Source organism: Chelonoidis abingdonii, chromosome 7 (genome assembly GCF_003597395.2).
Source record: "Chelonoidis abingdonii isolate Lonesome George chromosome 7, CheloAbing_2.0, whole genome shotgun sequence".
In the NCBI taxonomy this organism is placed as follows: domain Eukaryota; kingdom Metazoa; phylum Chordata; order Testudines; family Testudinidae; genus Chelonoidis; species Chelonoidis abingdonii.
Window position 1 is genome coordinate 69,250,455 of NC_133775.1, and position 23,844 is coordinate 69,274,298.

Here is a 23,844-nt window from a genome sequence, read left to right on the forward strand (position 1 = left end):
ACTGAGGCACACACAGTATTCAGAGAAGACATTGACAACATTCCCACTTCGTTACAGCTAGCATAGCAACAATCACGGACTATAAAGGCTGAGGAGAACAGAGTTTACCACACATTCAGGCCATTCATTAGTAAGGCAGCAGCATGCTCCAGTCCCAGGGCTTTTCAGATGGATGTTGTTCTGCTGGAAGGTGCCAGCAACTGCTATCAGGTGGGTCTCAGACCCAAAGACAATCACAGACCCTGTTATGCTCCGCAAATGGAGCAACCAAGCCTGTCTATGTAGTAAAACCAGCCATAGCCAATGGGGATGCCTGCACAAGACACTGAGATGTGGCCAGGCCAGAGGCAATGGAGCTAGATTAACAGGGGTTTCCCTGGGTGCAGATGCAGGGGCTAGGCTCTCTGTTGCAGGCGATGTATGCTGGGAACAGAAAGCCTAGAGAAGGAGTTGTCAGCATGACTCTGAGAGGCTGTAGAGGGGCAGGGCATTTTGGGCGCAGAGCTCGCTGGAGGGGCAGATGTGAGGATTTGTGAGCAAGGAAACTGCCTGCTGTTGTGTTCAGGAACACTGGAGTGTGTGGAGGGAAAGCCTTCCCTAGTGGTTAGAGCTTTGGGGTTCAGGAGAGCTGGGCTGATCCTCTGGGTAACCTTCAGCATGTCACTAAACCTCCCAGCAGCAGAACGATTTTTTTAAACATGCCACAGGCTTCTTCCAACTGCTGCCTATGCCTGCAGCTGCCCGCAGAGAGAGTCCCTGCAGAACTCTGTGCCTAGGCCCAGGCCAGTAGGAGCAGCACTGCATGGGCATCCCAACATGGGAGCACACTGCATCCAGGAGGGCATGGAATGCGGTCTGGGACTTTCAGAGCCCCAGACCTCGGATGATGCTCTGGGTGGTTTTGGGTGACTGGGAACAGTGAGGAGATGCTCTGCTTTATTCCAGAGGAGTGAGATCCAAAGGTGGTCTGAACTCCCCTGCTCTACCACTGCAGGGTTGCCATACACAGTGTGTACTGCATCAGTGAGACCATTAACAGACACTGTGTCCCTTCTGGGGCCCACACTTCTACAAGGATGCTGAGATAGTGAAAGGGTTCGGAGAAGAGTCACAAGACTGATTTGAGGGCTGGCAATCCTGCCTGTGAGTGAGAGAGAAATTCAGCTCAACCTCTTTAGCTGATCAAAGAGAAGACGGTTAAGAAACCACTTGATTATGGGCTACCAGTACCTCCATGGGGAGATGATTTCTGAGAGAAGAGGGCTCTTCATTCTAGCAGACACAGGCAAAATGACAGCCAGGATCAGGAAGCTGAAGCTAGATAAATTCAGATTGGGAGAAAGGGGCAACTTATTTACAGTGCGAGTAAAACACCTTCTCAAGGGCTGTGGTGCATCTTCGTCAGATGAAATCTTTTTGTCAGGAGGTAGTGTCTCTTTCGAAAAGCTAGGCTGTAGCTCAAGCAGAAGCAATGGGCAGTAGCTGGGTGAAATTCCTTGGTCTGTCTCAGAAAGGTCTGACTGGATGCCCTAATGGCCTTACTGTTAGGATATAGATATTCAGGCCTGTCTGCAAAAGCCTATACTTTAAGATTTTAGGTGTATTCTTATCGCTTAGCTAGTTATAGAAGTACAAAACAAGAATCAAAATCAGTCTGCCTGTTTATAGGCTTTCTTTCACTATGATAGTCTAAGGCCTTGTTCTTAGGCTAAGGTCTTTGGCTAAGCAGCAGAGGCAGCCATAAACTGGGAAGCGAAGGGTCATGATCCTCACCGGTCACACTGAAACAAGGCAGTTTTGGGCTGTTAGAAAGGTGATCCAATCTATCACCTCCAGCGAAAGAAAAGAGCCTAGAAGATTTATAGAAAACTTAGTTTGCTGCATCCTGTCTGGCAAGAACTCACTTATCAATAGCTGGGGTGTTAAATCCTCATTTCTTTGTTGTTCTGTCACTGTAGTCTCCATTCCCCTATTGTTTGTCTGTATAATCTCTGTCTCATGTTCTGTGAGTGTTTCTGTCTGCCCTATAATTAATTTTGTTGGGTGTAAACCAATTAAGGTGGAGGGATATAATTGGTTAGATAATCATGTTACAATATGTTAGGATTGGTTAGTTAAATTTCAGTAAAATGATTGGTTAAGGTACAGCTAAGCAGAATTCAAGTTTTATTACATTGACTGCAGTCAATCAGGAAGTAAAGGGGAGAGGGAATGGGAACAGGGAATGGAGGTGGGGGAATTGGAATCATGTTTTGCTAAGGGGGAGAATGGGAATAGGGAATGGGAACAGAGACACAGTCAAGGCTCTGTGGTGTCAGAGCTGGGATGGGGAACACTAAGGAAGGAAATTGGAATCACTGCCTGCTGGAAGTTCACCCCAATAAACATTGAATTGTTTGCACCTTTGGACTTCAGGCATTGTTGCTCTCTGTTAAGAAGGACCAGGGAAGTAAGTGAGTGAAGGAATAAGACCTCTAACATTTACAATCTATGAATCTGTAACTCTGGCTAGCTGGCTGTTCCAGACAGCAGGGCAGACCACCTTTTCCTGTGGTTGACCCTAACAAGCCTCCCTTAGGGGAAGGAGCCATCATTCAGGGCTGTGGTGCTCCTGTTCTGCTGCTGGGGAGGCTGGGGTCTAAGCTGTTTTCATGCCCAAAGATCTCTTGCAGGCTGAGTTCCTTCTCTGAGGCTGGAATGCCCTTGTGCCGGATATACCGGGCCTTCCTGGCTTCAGCATACAACTCCAGAAACCCAGGCCTGCTGTGCATGGGTCTCGGGTGGCTCCTGTCAGGGACATAGGGATCTGTATCAGAGCTTAGCTTCTCGTGGCCAAAGGAAGGCTTCCTTCTCTCTGTGCAGCTAGTGGGCTTGGGCATGGTGTCACTGCCATCCACATCGCTGGCCTCTGTCTGTTCACAGGGCAGCACTGTGGGGCCTGTACCCAGCTCTCCTTGGCTGTTGGTTTTTTCCTGCTCTGCTGGATTGGCAGAGGTGCTCAGCCGCTTAGCGATGGAATGCCTGAGGTCTGACAGGCTGATGTCTGTGATGGAGCTTGCAGTTTTGGCCTGGGTGCGTGTTGAAGTTGACCCATGCCTTCCACAGGACTCCTGCCCCTTATCATCCAGGATGTCACAGTCGCTTTTCCGATGCTGCAAGGGTGATTGGGCTGCCTGTGTGGGACCTTCCATCTTGGGCAAAGTACTTCTTGGTGCTCTATAAAGGAGGGAAGAAAGAGGGGTGGAAAACTGTGCAGTCACTGACCAGCAGCTCTCCCTTAATCACCTCCCTTTGCTTGCCATCCTGATCCCAGCGACCACGACACTGCCCAGCTGCTATGCCCACCTGTCGTGCTTAGTTGCTCTGCCAGGTGAGTCTCCTTCATGGAGCCGTGAACACAGGTGTGTACCTGGCGTGGGTCACTCCCCTCCCTGACACCTGCCCCTTCTGCAGTGAGAGGGAGACAAGGCTGGCTCCAGCGTTTTTGCTGCCCTAAGCAGCCAAAAAAAAAAAAAAGCAAAACTGTGATGAGTGGCACTTCAGCAGCAGCTCTACTGCTGCCGCTTCATTCTATTCTTTGGCAGCAAGTCCCTCCCTCTGAGAGGGAGGGAGGGACTTGCTGCTGAAAAGCTGGATGTGCTGCCCCTTTCTGTTGGCTGCCCTAAGCACCTGCTTCCTGTGCTGGTGCTGGCCCTGGAGGGAGACCCTGATGCATGTCTACCTGGAGTGCACCAGGCTGCAGCCCCTTTTCCTGCTCCTCTAGAACCTTCTCCTCAGGCTCCAGCTGCACTTCTCCCTTCGCACCCCATCCATGGCCCCATAAAGTCATGAGACCTTGCCAACTACCTCCTGGCACTGGCCAAGGTGGCTGTGATAGAATTTCAGGGTTGGAAGGGACCTCAGGAAGTCATCTAGTCTAACCCCCTGCTCAAAGCAGGACCAATTCTCAGACAGATTTTTGCCCCAGATCCCTATATGGCCCCCTCAAGGACTGAACTCACAACCCTGAGTTTATCAGGCCAATACTCGAACCACTGAACTATCCCTCCCCCCATCCATTGCACCAGGAGGAGGCTGTTGGATGAGGAGGTGCTCTGCACCTGTACAGCCTATTTCCATTCCTCCCTCAGGTAACATCTCCGGGCAGAGTTCCTCTGGGCCGCATCTGCTGGCTCCCTCGATGGCTTAGAGGAGCAGTGGGCGCTATCCAGGGTTCTCTGCTCGCTGTCCCTCTCTGGCTCCCTGCTTATGATTCTGTGACCCTCACTCCCACCCTTGTTTTTCATTAGTTGTCCCTCACATTCACTTGAGTCCTGGTTCCAGTAGCTCCTCCCCTTAGGCTGGGGGAGGGACCTTCCGCTGTGGGCAAGCTTGTGCCAAACTACCTTCCCAGGTGCTCTGCCAGGTGAGCCCCACAGGACTCCTTCAGCCAAGATTCCCGGTGCTCATGTATATGGGCTGGGCATTGCTCCCTTGAGCCCGGACAGGACATATTTTTCCAATTAAAAAAAAAATCTTTTTTCAAAAAATGAGGACTTATTGGCAACGCACACACATTTTTTTTGCAGAGAGTTTGTGTACAGTAACATTTTTTATTGTTTAAAAAAATATTGAAGTGAAAAATGTATTTAAAAAGGATGAATGTTTTTGGGTATTTGATACATTTTTGTTTCAAAATTATTGTAAAATGCCCACTTTTACTCTCTCCCTGCTGTTTTTTCACTGAAACAAAGCAGGAAAAGGTTAAAAATGAAAAGAAAGTGAGAAAATAACACATTTTTTCCACTTCATTACTTTTTGCACTGGCAAATATGAGAAAAAAAATGTGGAAAACTTGGGGTGTATGAAAAGAGGTAAGTGGATGTTTTTCCTCTTTCTACTCTTTTTCTTCCATTTCCCTTTGTCTTGTCATTGAGTGTGACAGATTAAATAACATCAATGGTTTGTTTCTTGTCACTTTTTGCTGCCTCTTTTCCTTTTTTCCTCTCTGTAACTTCAAAACACCCTCAAGCTTTGACAGGAGCTCAGCTCGCCCTTTGCTGCTCTGTCCCTTGCCAAAATCAGGGAAGTTTTGAAATTAGTGAGTGGAAAAAGAAAAAATGCTATAGGACTGAGTGACAAGCAGCTATGCCTCCACCCTGCCCCTCCCATGTTACTAAATTTATTGCACTTGACGGCAATGGGGGAGGGGCAACAACACAAATTTGAAATTTTAAAAATCCAAAATTTTGAAGTTTTAAAAATTCAAAGATTTTTGAAAACTATGTCATGACATTTAAAAAAAAAACAAAATAAACTGTGGCTCCATTTCACACCCTGTGACAAAGGGACAATGTCACCATTTCAACAGGTTTCATGAACTTGTTTTTCCAAGTTCTGACCAGTTCTGTTAGTCAGTAAGTGCCATCAGAAGCTGGTTTCATGGGGGGCTAACCTCTGTCAGGACAAGACACTCAGCCTGGGATAACTTCGTCCAGTCTGGAAGTTACCCTCTGTTCCCTATCCCCTGTCTTGTGATGACCATCTCCAGCCATAAGCTGCTCAGCATGTTTGTAACCATCTAACTCCCTCTTGCTACCCACCCTCATCCACCCCAAGGCTTCCTCCACCCGGGGGCAGGAGATGGCTCAGTACAGCCCTCACCCCTCCCTGGTTGGGCACTGTGGTTTAATGAACATTTGTGTGTGGTGAGTGACTCAGGTTGCCAGGCTTCAAAGGAAGATTACATTACACACATCCTTACCTCAGTTGCTCGTCTCGTCTCTTGCTGTGCTGCTGCCCTGACGAAGTGGGGAGCATGGGCAGAACTGGCCTTTTATCAACCTCCTGGGAGAGGTCCCCTAGAGTCGCATGGGCCTTCTTCCGGGAATTGCCTAGGACACGAGCAAACAGTGATCACTAATCATGGAGAATGCTGGGGAGCAGCACAGGAGAGCGTAGGGCCCACACAAAGCCACCCCTAGAAATGCACAGCTACCAAGGCACTGCTGAGGGCCAGGCTGGCTGGCTGGAAATCTTACCATCCATTTTGCCTTTCCCTTCGGCCACCGCCACATGCTGTGTGCAATCCTCTCTCATCACTGGGGCTTTCGCCTGCATCTCCCACCCTCAGCTGTGTGTCTTCTCCCATGCCACCCCTAGCCACTTGGCACAGCTGTCTAGTTCTCCCCTGCCAGGTGCTCTCTCCTCCTTAAAACCTAGCCATTCACGCAGTCCCAGCCCTCCCCATTCTCATTGCCAGTGCTCTCCCTCTTGGGCCGGATTCTTTGCCTGGGCAGTCTGACAGTGCCTTTGGGCACTGGCTTAGCCAATGTTTGCAAAGTGGCATGAACATTTATGGTGGCACAGAAGCGATTTTGAAATCAAGTGATAATTCATAACTAAACCCAGATACTTATGCCAACTGTGTGCCATGAACAAACTTCCCAAATAAATCTAACTACAGTATAAAAGATCTAGCAAACTTACTGTTACCACCAACTCCCCACACCCCTGGCTTCACTTGGTCTGGTGACATGCCTGAAACCTAACTGACAGCCACATCTTCCAGAAACATTGCCTCCCCTTTCTACTTACACCCCCCAGCAGCTTAGAGTGCTGCAAAAATGCCCTGACGTGGAAATGCAAAGGCTTCGTGAGCTGCTCATACACCTAACCTATGAATGGAACTGATATTGACATGGGGAAGTTCCGGCATGGAAGACAGGCAAGTGCGGTACAGCTACGTAGCACAGACACCAATACCAAATATCCCAGTCCAGTGGCTCTTTAACTGGCCCTTTCTGCAGGTTGCCTCACAGATTCTCTCCTTCACTCGCACTTCCCCCACTGTTTGGATTGCTGAGCTTGCTGCTGAGCAGGATCTCTTCTTACTGTATGTCTAATTTTGGAGGGTTTCTTTGTTACTGGTGCTGGGCTGGGGGCTGTATTTGAAGGAGATGGGAAAGGAGCCTCACCTTGCTGCAGTCTCTGTAGCTCCTTCTGGATCTGCCTCTGCTCTTTGATCATTGAATTCATTTGGTAGAGTCGTGCTTCTTCTAAGTCCTGCAGCCCATGGCTGAGCCGGGTTTCAGCTTGCTTGACATACTGTCTCTCCCGCTCCCAGCGCCTGGATGGGTCTCCCTCTGCCATAGACCAATGTATGATGCCAAGAGTTGCTCCCCTCCTAGGCTGGAAAGTCCCAGATAACAGCACAGCACCACGGAAGGGACTTGTCAAGGCTGATTTCCCACTCTGGCACTTCGAGTGCAGGAGTTGGGGGTGTGCAACGATTCTAAAAATTAATACTGGCCACTCCAGGCTGGTATTAAACTCCCAAGGTTACAGCTTCTCTCTGACCTTGGATGGGTAGATGCTGCCACCATCCAAGTGCAAAAAAAGAGAAAACCCCTTTAGACCCAGGAAGGTGCACTTGGGAATTCCTACCCTCAAGCCCACCCCCCACCCGGGGAAGAGCTGAGAAAGAAAACAAAGGAAATCAGCTATTGCCACCAGCTAATTAAACAACATATGCACAAACCTTTTAGGACACAAAAATCCTAATCCTGTTCTTAAAAAAGGTAAATTTTATTAAAACCAAAAAGAAAGAAAATACATCTGAAACTTAGGCTATTGCTAGGTTTCAAAAAGAGCAAATATAATAATTAAGCATCAAGAATGGTTTTCTTGAGTCCAGCTTAATGGTTACAAGCAAAACAAAAGCATTTGGGGGTTAGCACAGAGAAGTCCACAAGCCATAAAGAAATAAAAGAGATAAACCTATTCGCATCTTCCTAGACATTTCCTGATCTACTTACATATCTGAGGTTTCAAATGAGTAGTTTCTAGGTATGATTTAATGATTTTCCATACCTAGCGCAAGCTCTTACAGCATAGTCCAACCCTGTCCCGGCTCTCCGGGAGAACAACCACACATAAACAAAAGGGGAGTCTGGTTTCAATTTTAAAAAGTTCTAGCCTTCCCACTGGCTCTTTTGGTCAGGTGCCCACTCACTTCCTTATACCTATGCATGCAGTCAGACTTTTTAACCTTTTACAGGTAAAGCAAGTAGAGGACAGCTACCAAGAGGGATTTTTATAGCTAATTGGCTGGCTGGATCCATAAAAGAAAGCTATTCTCCCTTCATTTATCACAGGACCTGAAAGAAGGAAGAACTCTGCAGGCTAAGGAGCACTTTGCCGTGAGAGAATGTCTCCATCTCCCACCACAGCACCTGAAGCACTTTCCAGACCTGGCTGGCTTCACCCTCATCACACTGAAGCAGCTATTCTCACCACCAAGCTATTCTCAATTTGCCAAGTCAGAAAGACTCACCCAACAGGCCAGTGTCACAGGCCGTCTTGCCTTACCTAATATCACAGACCAGTGGTCCCCAACCTTTTCATCTGGTGGGCACTAGATGAAGGACTGTGGCAGCAGTCGAGCATCCGCCGAAATGCCACCGAATTTCGGGGGCATTTTGGCGGCGACGCCTCTCAATTACATCGCTTTTAGATGGGGACCCCTGCCACAGACAGTGCTTTAATCCCCTGACAGGGGGCGTCTTCCAAAGATGGACTGATTTGGGATTGCTAGCCTTATGGCGTCCCCCCTTGGCCCAGTGAATGTTGGTACTGTCCCCATGCCCCAGTGTCACTGGGCCACTCTGGGTGAGGAGGGCCTTGTGCAACAGGAATGTTGAGATGTTTAAATACACAAACCCCACAACATGCCCATGGTGTGATTGCCATAAGCATGTCCCCCAGCACCGAACTTACAGTCGTGGCGCAGCGGAGCTACCTGAGCAAAAGGCCAGCTTTCAATAGAGGAGAGCTTTGCTTGTCTTTGCTCTGCATGCACTCTGCCAAGCAGACATTCCACCCTGGCTCCTGCAGCCCTGGGCCCCTCCTCTTTGCTGTGAAAGCTTCCCTATAGCTATTAAACTGTTGCCGAGTATTATATTGCCGAGAAGGCATTGCCAGTTTGTTTGTAATGGAAGCTCCACTGTGAAGAGGCTCAAGGGCAGCAGCAGCATACATCACCCTCAGGGATGCCAGGGGAGGTGGGCAAGTGGGGCAATTTGCCCCAGGCCCCGGGCCCCACAAGGGCCCTGCGAGCCCTGGCCCGGTGGCGCTCCGGGTCTTTGGCCGCATTTCGGCGGTGGGGGGCCCTTCAGTGCTGCTGAAGACGTGGAGCGACTGAAGGGCCCCCTGCCGCCGAAATGCCACCGAAGACCCAGACCGCCGCTGGGTGAGTACAAGCGCTGCAGCTCCCCCGCTTTACCCCAGGCCACTTGAATCCTCTGAGCAGCCCTGATCACTCTTATTGGATTGCCACAGGCTTCTCCTGCACGTAGGCAGCACAGCTCAGCCACCAGCTCAGCCCACTCTGCCTGCTTAGCTCCCTGCTGTGGGTATTTCTAAGGCACCTGTCCCCTGGGTATCTAAGAGCTTAGCAAGATTATTCCTTTCTCCTTGTCTGCTAAAGAAAAAAGCAAGTGTTCTCTTATGGTGGACAGGGCCTTCTCCTCCTTATTACTACCATTAGTTATGCAGTGTTGTTGTAGCCTATCAGTCCCAGGATATTAGTGAGACAAGGTGGGTGACGTAGTATCTGTGATTGGACCTACCTCTGTTGGTGAGAGAGACAAGCTTTCCAGCTTACACAGAGCTTTTCCTCAAATCAGACCTCTTATCATAGAATCATAGAAGATTAGGGTTGGAAGGGACCTCAGGAGGTCATCTAGTCCAAACCCCTGCTCAAAGCAGGACCAATTCCCAACTAAATCACCAACTCTTGGCCGCTCTTGTGGCTGCATGTTTTGTGTGGTTTGAAAGATTCTCTCTCTCAACAGCAGAAATTGATCTAGTATAAAATATTCCCCCCTCCTCCTTTGTCTCTCTCTGTAGCTATCTATGTATCTGAAGGTAGCATCAAAAGCCCCAATACAGGACACGGCCCCATGGTACTAGGTATGTAAACACACTGTGACACAGCCTCTGGGCTGGCCTGACAAGCTCACCGTGTAAATATCTGAAGCAGGGAGATAGGCAATGAGCTACAAAAGGACACAGAATATATGAAATGTAGAGCTGGAAGGACCTCAAGACATCAAGGCCAGCCCCCTGCACTGAGGCAGGACCAAGTAACCCTTGACCAGCCCTGACAGGGGTTTGTCCAGCCTGTTATTAAAAACCTCCAGTGACAGGGATTCCACAACCTCCCTTGGAAGCCTGTTCTAGAGCTTAACTGTCCTTAACGAAAGATAGTTTTTTCTAATATCTAATGTAAATCTCCCCGTTGCAGATTAAGCCCACTACTTTTTGTCCAACCTTCAGTGAACGTGGAGAACAATTGATGACAATCCTCTTTAAAACAGCCCTTAACATATTTGATGGCTGCTATCAGATTCCCTCTCAGTCTTCTAAACATGCCCTTTTTGAAAACTTTCCTCAGAGGTCAGGTTTTCTAAACATTTGATCATTTTTGTTGCTCTCCTTTGGTCTCTCTCCAATTTATCCACATCTTTCCTAAAATGTGGTGTCCAGAGGGATGATAGGCATGGCTGGTTAGCTCATTTTTTTCTCTATATTCTGAATTTGACCCTGGTGCAGAGAATAATACAGCTTGCTAGGAAAATTCTTCAGCAGGAAACGCCCACTTTACCATGGCCCACTTTATTCACTGAAATAAGCTGAGCTCAGAAGCTTCTGTATGCGTAGGGCTGGTTGAAAGTTTTACATCAAAACTATGTTTTGATGGGAAAGTTTCAATTAAATGAAACTTTTCACTATATGTCTGCTTCTCATGAAAAATTTTGACTTTTTGTCAAAAAGCTGGACATCCAAATGTCAGCAAGTTTTTGGTTTTTAGTTGAAAACTGAAAATTTTCAATTTGGAAATGCCACTGCTGTGCTTTCTGGGAGTTTTAGTTTGGCTGCCTTATATCCCCATTTTGCTTTATGAGACAAGTTCCCTAGCCAGATTACATCTCCCTTGACACATAGTGGCAACTCAGTAAGAGGGGAGAATGTGGTGCATGATGAGAGATGTAATCTGGCCAGGGAGCCCAACCCATAGAGGAGAATGGGGGTGTAAGGCATCTAAACTACAATGGCCATGAGGCACTGCAGCAGTGGCATTTCTGAATTGAAATTTTCAGTTTTTAATCAAAAGATTTTGGCCATAAATGTAAAGTGTTTGATTTTTTTTACTGAAAAAAATGTTGACCTTTATATAACTATATCATCTATATCAGCATGTTCATTTTTATCTTCCCTGGGAAAAACCTCTTTTCTGACCAGCTCTACTTGGGGGTCAGCAGATCAAAAAACTGGCAACCTTAGCAGTAAATCTTTGACCTCAGTGGCCCTGCTTAAAGAATATGAGGCTGAGAGGGGCCAAATCTAACAGGTCTTTGGCTGGCTTCGTCCACCATCAGCATGCAGTCTGACCCTGAGTGGAAGTTAAACTAGGGACTTGGTCCTGACAAAGCTGTGTGAGAGAGACATTGGAGAAAGCCAGACTTTGTTCCTGGCTGTAACTGAATTATGAGACCTGTATGGCCATTCAGTGCTGAAGGAACAGGCAGCAGCCCCAGGTGATTCCAAACCCAGCAGGATAGATTTGTGGCCCTGGTAGCAACAGTGCCCACTGTTAGTGCAGAGAGGAAATCCTGTGAAGAGAAGTGCTAACCCTCCCAAGTGACCTCCAGGCTAGGTGTTAACCAGATCTGGGCAAGCAGGGAAGCTGGCACCTCAGCTATAATTTGTTGTTAGAGACTGATGATGGTTACAGATTGTTTCTAGAGAAGCAGTGGGGAAGGCATGAGGATGTGTGTACTGTGTGTTTTACTTGTCGCAGGGAACAAGGCCTGGGCAGTGGGAGGGGAAAGTTTAATCAAGGAAGGGCTGAAACGTGGACTAGAGTCTCTCTAGTCTAGTGGTTTCATTGCCAGCGTCTAGGGGAACCAGGTAAATCATGAGCACTAGTCCAAGGAAGATAATAGGACATTTTCAGGCAGGTTAAATGAGGCTGTTCTGTGAGCTAACATACAGCCAGTGATTCACTGTGCCACTTTCAATCTGCAGGCACCCACCCGCGGGGCGCAGAGCAGCTGCAAATTCAGTTCAGCTCCACTGGCTAGTCAAGCATAACACAGACAGGTGCTGTAAAAGCACCTCCCTATGCATCTTCCTCTCAGTCTAAAGCAACCCAGCTACGCCAGTCCTGGCTGCCCCATATAAAACTTTGCCAATACACCTCAGCCCTGACTGGCAGCCCGCCAGCTATGCCAGTCTTCCCTTCTACCCCTCACCTGCTGACCTATTACCGTATTGGTATTTATTGTACTGTGGTATCCCTAGGAGCCCCAGTCATGGATCTCACCGGTGCCACTGACCCTCTCTTTTGACTTTATGAGGCCTTGTTAGAGCCTCCCCTACCCCCAGTTCTGCCAACATACCTCACCCCTGGTTCTAGAGTACTAACAGACACTTCAGTGTACACGGAGGCTATTTGATCTTTTGTTAAGAAGTGTTTATTTTACACTGAGCTGAGGCGCTCCCTTGGACTCCTTAGCAGGCCAGCTCTTGTAAGCTGGAGGTGATCGCAGCAGGGGGTTGAGTTTCTTGCAGACACTTGAGCAATGGGCTCTGTGAGCTCTGTTGTCTTGGATTCTTACCGAGGTGTCAATAAAATGCTCCTCGTGTAAACAAGACACTCTCTTCCAGTCCAGCTCTGGACCACCCCCACCCAGTCCACCCATGCACACGCAACTATTCCTGCTTTCTGCACAAACAGCTCTGCCTGTGGACTCCTGCATGACCTCTGGCATTTCCAGCCCTGGGCACCCCAGCAGGGCAGCCCAGCCCTGACCCACAGCAGCACTGGTTATTCTAAGAGACAGAGGGACAGCTCTGCAGACAGAACACGAAAGAGTCCAATTCTCCTCTCCCATACACTTGTGTGTGCTGCGTGGGCTAATGTGTGGAGAGGCCATGACTTGGAGGCACTGGAGATGGAAGTTTTGGAGTGGTTTCCTTTGGTTTGGTTAAAAAAATTGGTCAACAAATTTCTATCAAAACAGTCTCAATATTGCCAGTGTCAAGAGATCAAAACTGATGGGCTGGAAACAAACCCCCCCACCAGATCTGTTTTTAAGAGGACTATATGATGATTTGTGGTCTGTCCTTTGGTTGCTGAATGCCCCCTGCCCGGCCCCACTGCATGTGGAGACAGTGTTGCCAATGTTCCAGATATATTGGATCAGGGGATTCTGGCCCCTGCTGCAGGAGCTTTTGCCCCGGAAGTAGCCATCCCCCAGCTTCCCCTTTGCTCCTCTTGGGGCACTTCACACCAGTCTCCCAGGCCTGGGGGGGGCGGGGCCTGAATGGGGTCCCATCCCTTGCCAAGATGTGGGGAAGGCTCCAGAGGCTCCTCGCCCCCTCTCCCCTTGCCCAGGCTTGTGCTGCAAGGGAGCCAACTCCTCCCTGATGGCAGAAGAGCCGCAAGAGTTGGGGCGAGGCCTTCTGCCATCAGAAAGGGGTCTGCCATGACTGCAGTGTCCCCAGCAGGATCTTCTGTCAGGAAAATCAACACCAAACATTTTGTTTAATTCCCTATCAATGTTAATCTCTGTTTCCAGCTGAGACACTGCAGTGCTTCATGGGAACTGTTGTGAGTCCAGGTCTGTCTTGCCACTGTTCACCATTATGGGAGTTCCTCCCAGCCTGGACTACATTTCCCATGATGCACCCCAGAGCCCACACCCTCAGCTGGAGCCCTCACCCCACTCCCGCACTCCAACCCCACTGCCCCAGCAAGTGAGTGAGGGTGGCAAAGAGCAAGCGACAGAGGGAGGGAGGATGGAGTGAGTGGGGGTGGGGCCTCTGAGATTAGAAAGTTGGCACCTGAAACCCAGGGCTAGTAGTTATTTTAGGCTTTTGTGCTTTCTCCTGCTGGAGCTGTTCCACTTTGTATAAATAATTAACTATTCATTGGACCAGTAAGAAAGACTGACTCTGTAGCTTGGTAATTAGGTACTCATCAAGGATGTGAGAGACCCACATTTAAATCAGGCAGTCCTGATAGGAAGCTAGAACCTGGGTCTCCTCTATGCCTAGTGAATGCCCTCATCACTGGGCTACCAGCTATAACAGGGTAGGAGGATCTGGAATTTTCTTGTTTAATCACAAAAAAATGTGAAAGGTCTTTGTTTCATCCTGCTATGGATTTGTGAAATGGAATTCCTGTTTTCCAGCTAGACCTAGTTTACATTGTCTAGATGGCCTTTGCTATGGTAAAAGCAGATCAAAGCCCCTTTGCACAAACCACAATCCGTTCCTTTAATGTGAAACATGGATTCTAGGAATATGCCAGGAACCCTCCCACACAACAGGGGATTTTGGAGCTGGGGGGCAGGGGGGGGGGAGACAGGGGACGGACACAATTGCCAGGCCCCAGCCCAGACTAGAAAGCGAAGTCCCAAGGCAGTGCAAAAGCCTGCTCTTGCCATATGTAAAGCTCACAGTTTTGCTAGTTATTCATCCTGAGTTCACGGCTGTGAAAGCAAAGCCTGAAACACTGGCAGGAACAGACCCCAACAGAGGGGACCAGTGATAGAGCCAAAGGGACAGGGGAATGGGAGTTAGGAGCTTACAGAGCAGAGAGGCAAACACACAGGCACAGTGCCCAGTAGACTAGGCGAGGTGCTGCTATGCCCTGCTCCTGGGCTAAGGCCACTGCTAACCAGGCCTGAGGGTGCAAGGACAGCACAGGTACTTACCTGATTGGGAGCTAGCAGAGCGAGGCTGTTTCCTAGCAGAGCCGGGAGCTGGACAGGATCAGGCTCACAGCTCAGGGCACAGATGCAGCACTGGAGCAGGGATTTTTCTGAAGGTAGGCTCACTCCTCCTTTGCATGGTTCACTCCTTCCCTCTCATTGGCCTGCAGGGAAGAGCCCACGCCCCCCTGACTGCAGGACACAGCAAGGAAACATCCAAAGCACCTGCAGCTGCTGGGAGGCTGGCAGCCCCTTTGTCTCCCTGCCAGCAGGATAGGAGCAGATCTGCCTGGCTCCACAGCCCAGCCTGCCCCCACCCTGCAGTGGGGCTGCTCAAGTCACTATTCCTCCTTCCCCAACCCCAGCATGCCTGTTCCATGGCTCTGCTGCTGCCTGGAGATGGCTAATCGCTTGGGAGGTGGAGGCTGGGCCAGAGCCAGACACAGTAGGCATGAGGTTCTGGGAAGGAGCTGCACAGCACAGATTACTGCATGGGAAGCTGTCTTGGGAAGGAGCTGAAGCAGAAATGATACATAGGAAGCAGACAGCTGAGAAACTAGAGGGCAAGGCCCAGCCTTGGCCCGCTGAGAATGCCGCTGGGTGGGTGCACCAACCCCACCAACCCAGTGAGCATGCCCGGACTTGGGAGACAGAGCCCGTGACAGGAGCATCCCTAGGTTCTGACAATCCCAGCTCCCTCAGGACGTACATCCCTTGCTGGGCCAAGAGCACAAAGACAGCTCACAGCCGCTGTGCACTGAGCCGTGCCAAGTGTATCAGGGACCTACAGATGCTCCTGTTCTTTACACTAGGCCAATGTCCTCTCTCTACCCCTGCCCTGCAAGGCAGGTGCAGGGTGTGTCTGGCTGAACGGGTCTGTGTGGGTGAGGGGTCATTGGGAGAAAGCTGCCAGGCTGAAGGGCAGGGGAGGTAGGAGTTCACATTCAGCTCAGATTCTAATGACCTCGTGTGGGAGGCACTCGGGCCCAGGGGAATTGGTCTCTTTGTAAACACCATGTGCTTTGCTCTGGAGAGGCATCCTCCAAAGAAGGCCTGCAACTAGCGGCTCAGTCCCCAGCACGGATGATGAAGGAAAGGGTAACTAGAGCTTGCCAGCCAGGGTCCCAGAGACAGATGCTGGATCACAAAAGCAGCAGCTACAGGCTGTGAAGGGCTGTTAGCTCCACTGGCCCATTGCCCGTCCAGCCACATATTTTTCTCTGGTGCAGCTATAGGTGCCTTGGACAATGGCCATCATCGGAATAGCAAGACAAGGTGGGGGAGGGAATATTTTTTATCAGACCATCTTCTGCTGGTGAGAGAGACAAGCTTTTGAGCCCCACAGAGCTCTTCTGCAGGGCTGGGAAATGTACTCACTGTCACAGCTACATACAGTGTGGAACAGATTGTTTAGTAGACCTAGTTAACATATATTTCAAGAGACCATTCAAAATGGAGTGACCCAGTGACACCTTTGCAGTCTTAGGGGATGTAATGATCCCTCACTGACCCCGGAGGAGGGAGGTCCCTGGAGGGCTGCGATAGCCTGTCTCCAGGCTTGTCTCAGTTTACCTGCATACTGGGCTTGCCTGGGCTCCAGCAGCCCATCCCCTGACAGGCTTAAGGGGCCGGCTATAGCCCGGGCAGGGCTCAGGCAGCCAGCAAACAACAGTCTTACAGGTAGGCTAGGGCCTGGGCTTGCAGGGCTTAGGCAGCCAGCAAACAACACAGTCTTAAGGGGCCGGCTATAGCCTGGGCAGGGCTCAGGCAGCCAGCAAACAACACAGTCTTCAGGGGGCTGGGGCCACTTCTCTTCAGAATGAGAGTCCCTTGCAGAGGAACGACAGTCAGCCACCCAGGGGGAGGGCAGGGGCACGCGGGCCATCCCTACTCCACTGCGTCCCAGCCCAGGGCCCTGGCAGGGGCAGAGTCAGCTGCTCCGGGGTCGGTGGGGATCCAGCTGCAACACGCCGACGCTAGGGGTCTGGGCTTTGCAGCCAGCCCTACGGCAGCTGCCCCTGGGCCACTTCCTGCATCCAGGCATTGTCCGGCTCCTCTCACTAAACAGCAGCAGGCACTCCAGGCCAGTCGCCTCTGCGTCTGGGGCGTGGACTGGGCTAGGCGGGGGATCTGCCTTGAGCTGCTCCAGAACCAGCGACACATCCTTCCCCTCTGCAGGTTTCCCCCTGAACGGGCTGTGGGTCTGGCCTTTTATACTTCCGGCCCCGCCCTTCTCCTTCCAGCGAGGGGGGCGAGAAGGCTTAGGCTCTGCCCTTCCAGGGGCGGATAATGCTCCCTCACTCACCCTGGAGGAGGGAGGCCCGTCCGCCTCACTACAGGGGGGAAGGGGGAAAAAAGCTGGAGAGGTGGTTTAAGTAGGTTATGGCTTGTTATAATAAGTCACAAATCCAGTGTCTCTGTTCAGGCCAAGATTTTTAGTGTTTAGCAAAGTTATGAATTTATGCTCCCAGGCTCATCTTTTGAAGGCATGCAGGTTTCCTTTGAGGATGAGGACTGTAGAGTGATCGCTTTGTGAGAAGGGCTCACCAACAGGTGATATGGTATTTTTCTCTATCATTTTTCTGTCACGTATAACCCTTTGACCACTACATACAAGTTCAAATATGCTGAACTAGGCCTTGAGAAAAAGCGAGGAACAACTTGATGCACCTCAGACAGTCCAGAAGGGATCATGTCAGACAAGAAATCAATAGAAGCTCCCACACACTGGAAGAAACTTACCTGGAAATCATGCAAGAAACCCAAAACAACCATTCAGAAAACCTGATGACAGCCATCAAACCCAAAAACAAAAAGTAGAACCAACTACAATTCTACAGCCCACAAAACACATCGTCTAGGAGAAACTATAGTGCCAGGATCTACCATATAGGCACTATACAACAACCCAACCTCATCAGTTTATCAAGACTACTCCTTACCGGAGCTAAATTACCTGTACTCTCCAAAGGACTGAACTTCTGCTCCACCACAGAACCTGAATCCATACTAACATGCACTGGCTCTGCCTCAAAAAATTCTTTCATAACAATGACGACATCGCCCACACCTACCATGTTCCTATCGACAGTCATAAGAAAAAATAATTATCTGACTGAACACCCCACAGAGTGGATAAAATCAAACTCTTGATCGTTACATCAATTGCTTCAGGAAAAAAATGACTGAAATCCTTAAACTTCACATCCACTATAATCGCTACACTGCAGAGAGGACAGTTATACAGTCCCTAAAATCCAACCACCAAATAGTGATAAAACCTACAGACAAAGTGGGCAACCCTGTAGTCCTTAAGCATGAAGACTATGGCAACAAGGCAAATCAACACCTTTCTGACCCCACCTACTATAAAGAACTCAGAGAAGACCACAGTTTACCCAGGAATTTAAGGGTCTCATCAAATCCTTCCCCAAACAACTCCAAGAGAAACTGTACAACCTCATACCCCACGAACCCACCCCATGGACCTTTTTCATGCTTCCCAAACAAGGGTACCCAGGCAGACCCATCATATCTGTCCATGGCACTCTTACCAAAGGAATATTGGGACTCATAGAAACCATCCTCAAAACACTCACCACACAAAGAAGCAGCGTCCTCCAGGACACAACCAACTTCCTCTGGAAACTCTGCAGCATTAGCAACCTCCCTACACCATCTTTGCCACCATGGATGTCACCTTTTTATACGCCAGCATCCCTCACAATGATGGCATAGCTGCTTGCCTCAAATATTTACCAGATAATGGACACTCACCTCAGATATCCACCCCAAACAATCGCCAAACTCATCCTCACCCACAACAATTTTACATTCAACAAACACTTTGTCCAAACCATGGAAACAGCCATGGTACTAGAAAGATTCCCCACTGTGCCAACTTCTTCATGGGCCACCTTGAAGAAGAATTTCTGGACAAATGCAACATGAAACCAATGATATACTTGAGCTACACTGATGATATTTTCATCCTCTGGCCAGATGATCCAAACTCCCTCACAGATTTCCACCACAACTTCAACAACCACCATTAAACTCAGACAACTCCTACACTAAAATTAACTTCCTGGACACCACAATCAGCTTCAACAATGGAACCATACAAACAATTATACACAATAAATCCACGGACCACCACACCTACCTTCATAGATCCAGTAACTACTCCAAACACACCAAGAAATCTGCTGTCTACAGCCAGGCATTCAGTTATCACAGCATATGCTCTTAGGAGAAAGTCAGAAAATCAGGTGCCAGGCAGTAGTGAGTAAAATAGTCATGTAGCTGCCACTGGATGGCACTGTGCACTCATCTTGGGAATCTCTGAGACCACTGAGTGAACAAGAGACCAGGCTGCAAAGCAGCAGCTGGGGGAGAGCGGGAGTTTCAATCCTTGGCCTGTGTCCAATGGGCTGTGACAGCCAGGACCTGAGAATGTGCTCCCCTATTGCCAGCTGGGACTGCTGTAGAACTCCCACACAGCCCAGTTTGGGGAAAGGTGTGTCCCAATGTGACATTGCAGTCTATATGATTTTATAAAAACATGCTAAGAAGTGAATATAATGTACCTGGAATATGCTTCATGCAAAAGGTCTCTTGTAAGGTATCATCACAAAGCTTATAATCTACTGACTGTGATCATCCTATTTTATAAATGTACCACTCTTGTATCTGAAACTAGAAATATTAAATATAAACCTGAGGGCCTATTGTAATTATGCAAAGTGTGGGCCATTAATGATGGTTTGGAATCTTGATGACTCTCATTAACCAGGACAATTGACTGCAGATGGCAGTGTTTTACCTGTAAGTCTTCCTGTATACCTGTGTGCTGGCAAGTGGATAATGAAGTCTTGTAGTGACATGTGATCATGTCACCTGAACTGGAATACATCTTTAACCTGGTGTCTTTCCATTGAGAAGAAGGAGGGGGTGGGAACCCAGAGAGGGACAAAGGATTCCTGCCTTATGCAAAAGATATATAAAGGGGTGGAACAGAACAAAGCAGGAGGAGCCATCATGAAGAACAAGACAAGAACACTTCTGTTAGCTTCTTTCAGGTAAACCTGCAGCTTTGGGGCAAGTAATTCAGACCCTGGGTCTTTGTTGGAGCAGACAAGAGTGTCTGGCTCAGCAAGACAGGGTGCTGGGACCCCGAGCTGGCAGGGAAGGCAGGGGTAGAAGTAGTCTTGGCACATCAGGTGGTAGCTCCCAAGAGGGTTTCTGTGATCTAACCCATCACACCTAGCTTCAGAGGAGGGGGTGAATGGGGGTATCCTCTCATGTCTGTGGGAGATATCACAAGATATTGGGCCTCCAATTGCTATGATCTCTTATAAATAACTTTTCTGTATGTTATGCTCACCCTGCCCTATACTGAATAACCTGATAACCCTAACCACTCACACGGACCCTCACCTCTGATCCAAAACTAATCCATTAATCTCACCCTGTTACTCATCCCTGAACTACATCTTAGCTCCAGCCCCCTAATGCTAACTATAGCACAACCCTGAGATGGCATCAGCTCCAACCCTAAAGCACAGGACTGTTGGGTCCATCAAGCAGTGTGGTAGAGAATGTATGGGTACACAGTGATGAATGGCATCACACAATGGTGTGTTGTTAGGGTCCAACAGGACATTCCTTCCAATATGGTGGGAAGTGTTTGGATCCTGGCATAGCTTCTATTCCCCCAGTGGCATTGCCCCTCTACAAAAACTGGGGAAGTGGGAAACCAAGAAGGCAATCAGGTCAGTGCAGGCAGAAGTATTAGGGCCCTGTTATTTTTTTTCCTACAATGTTAAAAACTTGTTATCCCCCCACTGAATTGCATGGGGTGTGAGGATCCAGGAGGAGTCTTTGAATGTACCAGGAAGGCGAGAGTTCATTCTCTGACTGTGGTTTATATTTTTAACTCATGAGGAAATATTGACTAGTTCAGCAAGAACAATGCTTGCCCTCAGCCACACAGCGAGGGACTAACCGAGGAGGCTGCACTGCACCCAGTTCCAGGATACCCTGGGCCCCTGCTGGCCCCACCTTGTCTGTCATAAAGTTTCCTTCCTCTAACTGGTGTTTTGTGGGTCTTGGGTTTGTTTTAAATCAAAGCACTAAGATTCACATGGCCAGTTGAGGGCTTTAGTTATAGCTTGTTCCTCTTTATTGGCTAAAACAGGATCATCACTCCTGAGCCAGCACCATACACAAGGCCTGTACCCAGCCCCTTTCTCTACATATCTTATCTGGCCCTGGTCATGCAGCAGCTGAGCCCCTCACAGCCATTAATGGCTTTGTGTCTTCCCCACAGCTTGGTGAGATAGGGCAGTGTACTGGGACTCAGGAGACCTGGTTCAATCCCAGGGTCAGCCACAGACCTTGCACTCGTCACTTGTGCCTCAGATTCTCCATCTGTTAAATGGGGACAGACACCTAGCTAATAGGCCACCAAGGAGTTAGGAACCAATGACATCCAAGTTTAGATGCTTGTCCAGGGATCTCACAGTGGCCAGAGAACTTGATGTGCTCAATCAACAGCTCTACAAAGGCCTGAGAGCAGCAAGCCAGAGACATTGAATCATTAACCACAGGAAGTCCTCTGGCTGGCCTGACGCCCTAATATTCGGGGCCTTCATGTAAGCATGACAAACTACAGGTGCTGATACAACGAACTTATCCCTTGATATCAGACCAGCCAGCTTGCAGAGCTGAGCCTGTGACCGTACAGAGCCTGTGCCTTGACACAAGCTAAGAAAGGTTCACACTGACAGGAGTGAGCCAGTCAACTGCACAGAGGCCAGCTTGACATCAGCCCAGAGTAGTGAAATCGCTGAGCTAGTAATTTCACCGACCAGTCCCCGGACTGCAGGCCAGCAAGCCAGAGGAAGGTGCTAAGTCAGTGACTTCACAGAGCTTGAGCCAGTAAACTCAGAGAGGCTTGTACCTTGACAACAGCCCAGCAAGCCGGACGTGTGGAGCTGGATACTTCACAGAAGCATGTCCCTTTGCACGATTGTGCTGGATATCAGCCCTGCAACCAAGAGCTGCTCTCAGGGCCTGCCATTAGTGCTCAGCCTGGCTCAGCTGTGGCTAAAATAAGTGGGAATGCTGGAGATTGCAAGCCCTGTCCTCCACTAAAAGCAGAGGGAGAGTTTCCTCCCTTCTCCCTTGCTTGAGCTCAGCTCTCCCTGAACCCTCCTTTCTGTCACTTCATGGGCTGCTTGGGGAACTGCAGTGGGAGCAACAGGCCCACATTGGTGCTTGGCAGAGGAGTTTTCTGGGACCCAGGCCTTCCCACTAGCACCCTCTCTTGTCCAGGGTGTGAGAGCATCTAGAGGGGAAGCAGAAAAGATGGTCTTGCTTTCAGGCCAGTGGCTGCAGAGGGCCAACCCATGGAGTTTTTACAGAACCCATAATTGCCCTTTCTGAGGTTTCACCCATGCCATATTCCCATTGGCTGTCTGGATTCTAGCTGCTCAAAATTTCAGACCAACAGCTCTGGCTTCCCCTGACAAGGGAGGACACCGCTTATGTCTTGCTCTTGTTCCCAGCAAATCTTGCAATGTAAAGGCCTACATTTTCCATGCCCCTGACTCCCCTGGGGACTATGCTTTCCAGAAGTCCTTGTGGCGGAGAGGGGAGCCTTGCTCCACTTGCCTTCAAGGCCTAGGTTCCTGACCCTAGAGTCTGAGTTTGAGCTGTGTCTCAGACCAAACTGTCACACTGGGATGACTTCTCTCTCCCAAGGGTTGTGTCTTTTGTTTCATGGGTCTGTCTTTGCAGTACGACTTCTGGAACAAGGCAGAACAGCTTCAGAGACTTCCCTGATCAGCTCTGACGGGCCAGTATTCCCTGTCCTGTGCATGCCATGCACACTTTTGTGAGGCTAGCTATGGGCATGTTTGGGGACATGGTCTCTTTCAGATACTGTTATTCCACTGGCCCTGTTCTCCTTCCTGTGTTTTGTCCCATCACACAATATGACAGAGGGTCACTTCGGCATGTGCTAGTAGTGCCCATGAAGACATAAAGCCTCCCGCACTGGGAAAATCCCCCATTTATTCTGATCTTTAACCGCTGCCCTCATATTTCACCCTCCATAGCTCTTCAGCCTAGCTGGTGCTTTCACTCTCCAAATATCTGCAGAGTGCTTTCATTTCCATCACTCCCCATACACACCCACTGAAGTCTTCACTTAGCCGTACTACACGTATTTTAATCTGTCCTCATCTCTCAGTCCCTCTGTCACACTGTGGCTGTAGTTAGTTTCTTTCCTCTGAACTGCTTCCCACTTGTCAGCTCTTCCTGGTGGAGCCCAACATTAAATACCCAAGTCCAGGTGTAGCTGCACAGAGAGAAAAGGTGAGTAAATCCCTCTTCTATGACGTGATGCTTTTGCATATGCAACCCCAAAATGGCACTGCCTTTTTCTGAAACCATACTGTATTGCAAATGTATGTCTTTTAGGACTGCAGTGTTGCCCACCTGAAGCATTCAAAAGCCATGAGCCCAGGTTCCAGAAAACACAAGATTGGCTTAAAAAACAGGAAATTTTAAAAAACAACATCTAGGTTCTGTTTATTTGCTTTCTGGTGTTATAGCCTTGAGGGGCTGTGTTTTGAGGCATTATGGTGCAACCAAGAGGGCTAGAAATGGACTTTTTAGATTGAAAGCTGGGATTCAAGTGTATTCCCATGACTCCAGGAGCTGGGGCTTTAAAAAAACCATCAAAAATCATAAGACATGATGAAACTGCAAGAAATACCACACAGTGGGGCCTACACCACATGTCCAGCCTCCTGTGTGACACTCACCATCTGTCACACGGCACACCTGCCCATGGGATTGCTTGTAGTTGATTCTCCCAGTCTCTGGGGCTGTTGAAACCTGCTCTGCAGGTAGGTGACAGGGTCTCTCTCCCTCTTCTGAGTGTTCCTACTGCCAGCCAGCTCCACATGTTTGGGGGAGAGACTCAGCTGGCAGCGCAGAGCACGAGGGACCATCCATTGCACACTAGTAAAGGATGCTGCCTGCAGTGATCTTTGGACATTTGCTCCCCTCT

At 49.2% G+C, this 23,844-nt stretch overlaps 1 protein-coding gene across 2 annotated transcripts; it reads right to left on the minus strand.

Moving 5' to 3' along the window:
- Positions 1 to 2,408: 2,408 nt before the first annotated feature.
- CCDC190 (coiled-coil domain containing 190) lies at positions 2,409 to 14,978 on the minus strand. 2 transcript variants are annotated; one of them, XM_032789101.2, is made up of 4 exons: positions 14,766 to 14,978; positions 6,957 to 7,124; positions 5,744 to 5,873; positions 2,409 to 3,216 (listed from the first exon to the last, which is right to left on the minus strand). In XM_032789101.2, exons 2-4 carry the CDS (start codon positions 7,015 to 7,017, stop codon positions 2,595 to 2,597), a joined length of 813 nt encoding a protein of 270 aa, XP_032644992.1. In that variant the 5' UTR covers positions 7,018 to 7,124; positions 14,766 to 14,978; the 3' UTR covers positions 2,409 to 2,594. The 2 variants fall into 2 exon arrangements, with proteins under 2 accessions (XP_032644992.1, XP_032644991.1); XM_032789100.2 differs by lacking the exon at positions 14,766 to 14,978 and having other exon boundaries at positions 6,957 to 7,373.
- Between the last annotated feature and the right edge of the window lie 8,866 nt (positions 14,979 to 23,844).

What these genes read in the sequence shown, in the direction of transcription:
- CCDC190 (XM_032789100.2), bottom strand. Translation starts at nt 7,131, where the DNA reads ATGGCAGAGGGAGACCCATCCAGGCGCTGGGAGCGGGAGAGACAGTAT. An exon ending in GCTACAGAGACTGCAGCAAG is followed by an intron (nt 5,874 to 6,956) that starts GTGAGGCTCCTT and finishes CTCGTGTCCTAG; the next exon opens with GCAATTCCCGGAAGAAGGCC. An exon ending in AGACGAGACGAGCAACTGAG is followed by an intron (nt 3,217 to 5,743) that starts GTAAGGATGTGT and finishes CCTCCTTTATAG; the next exon opens with AGCACCAAGAAGTACTTTGC.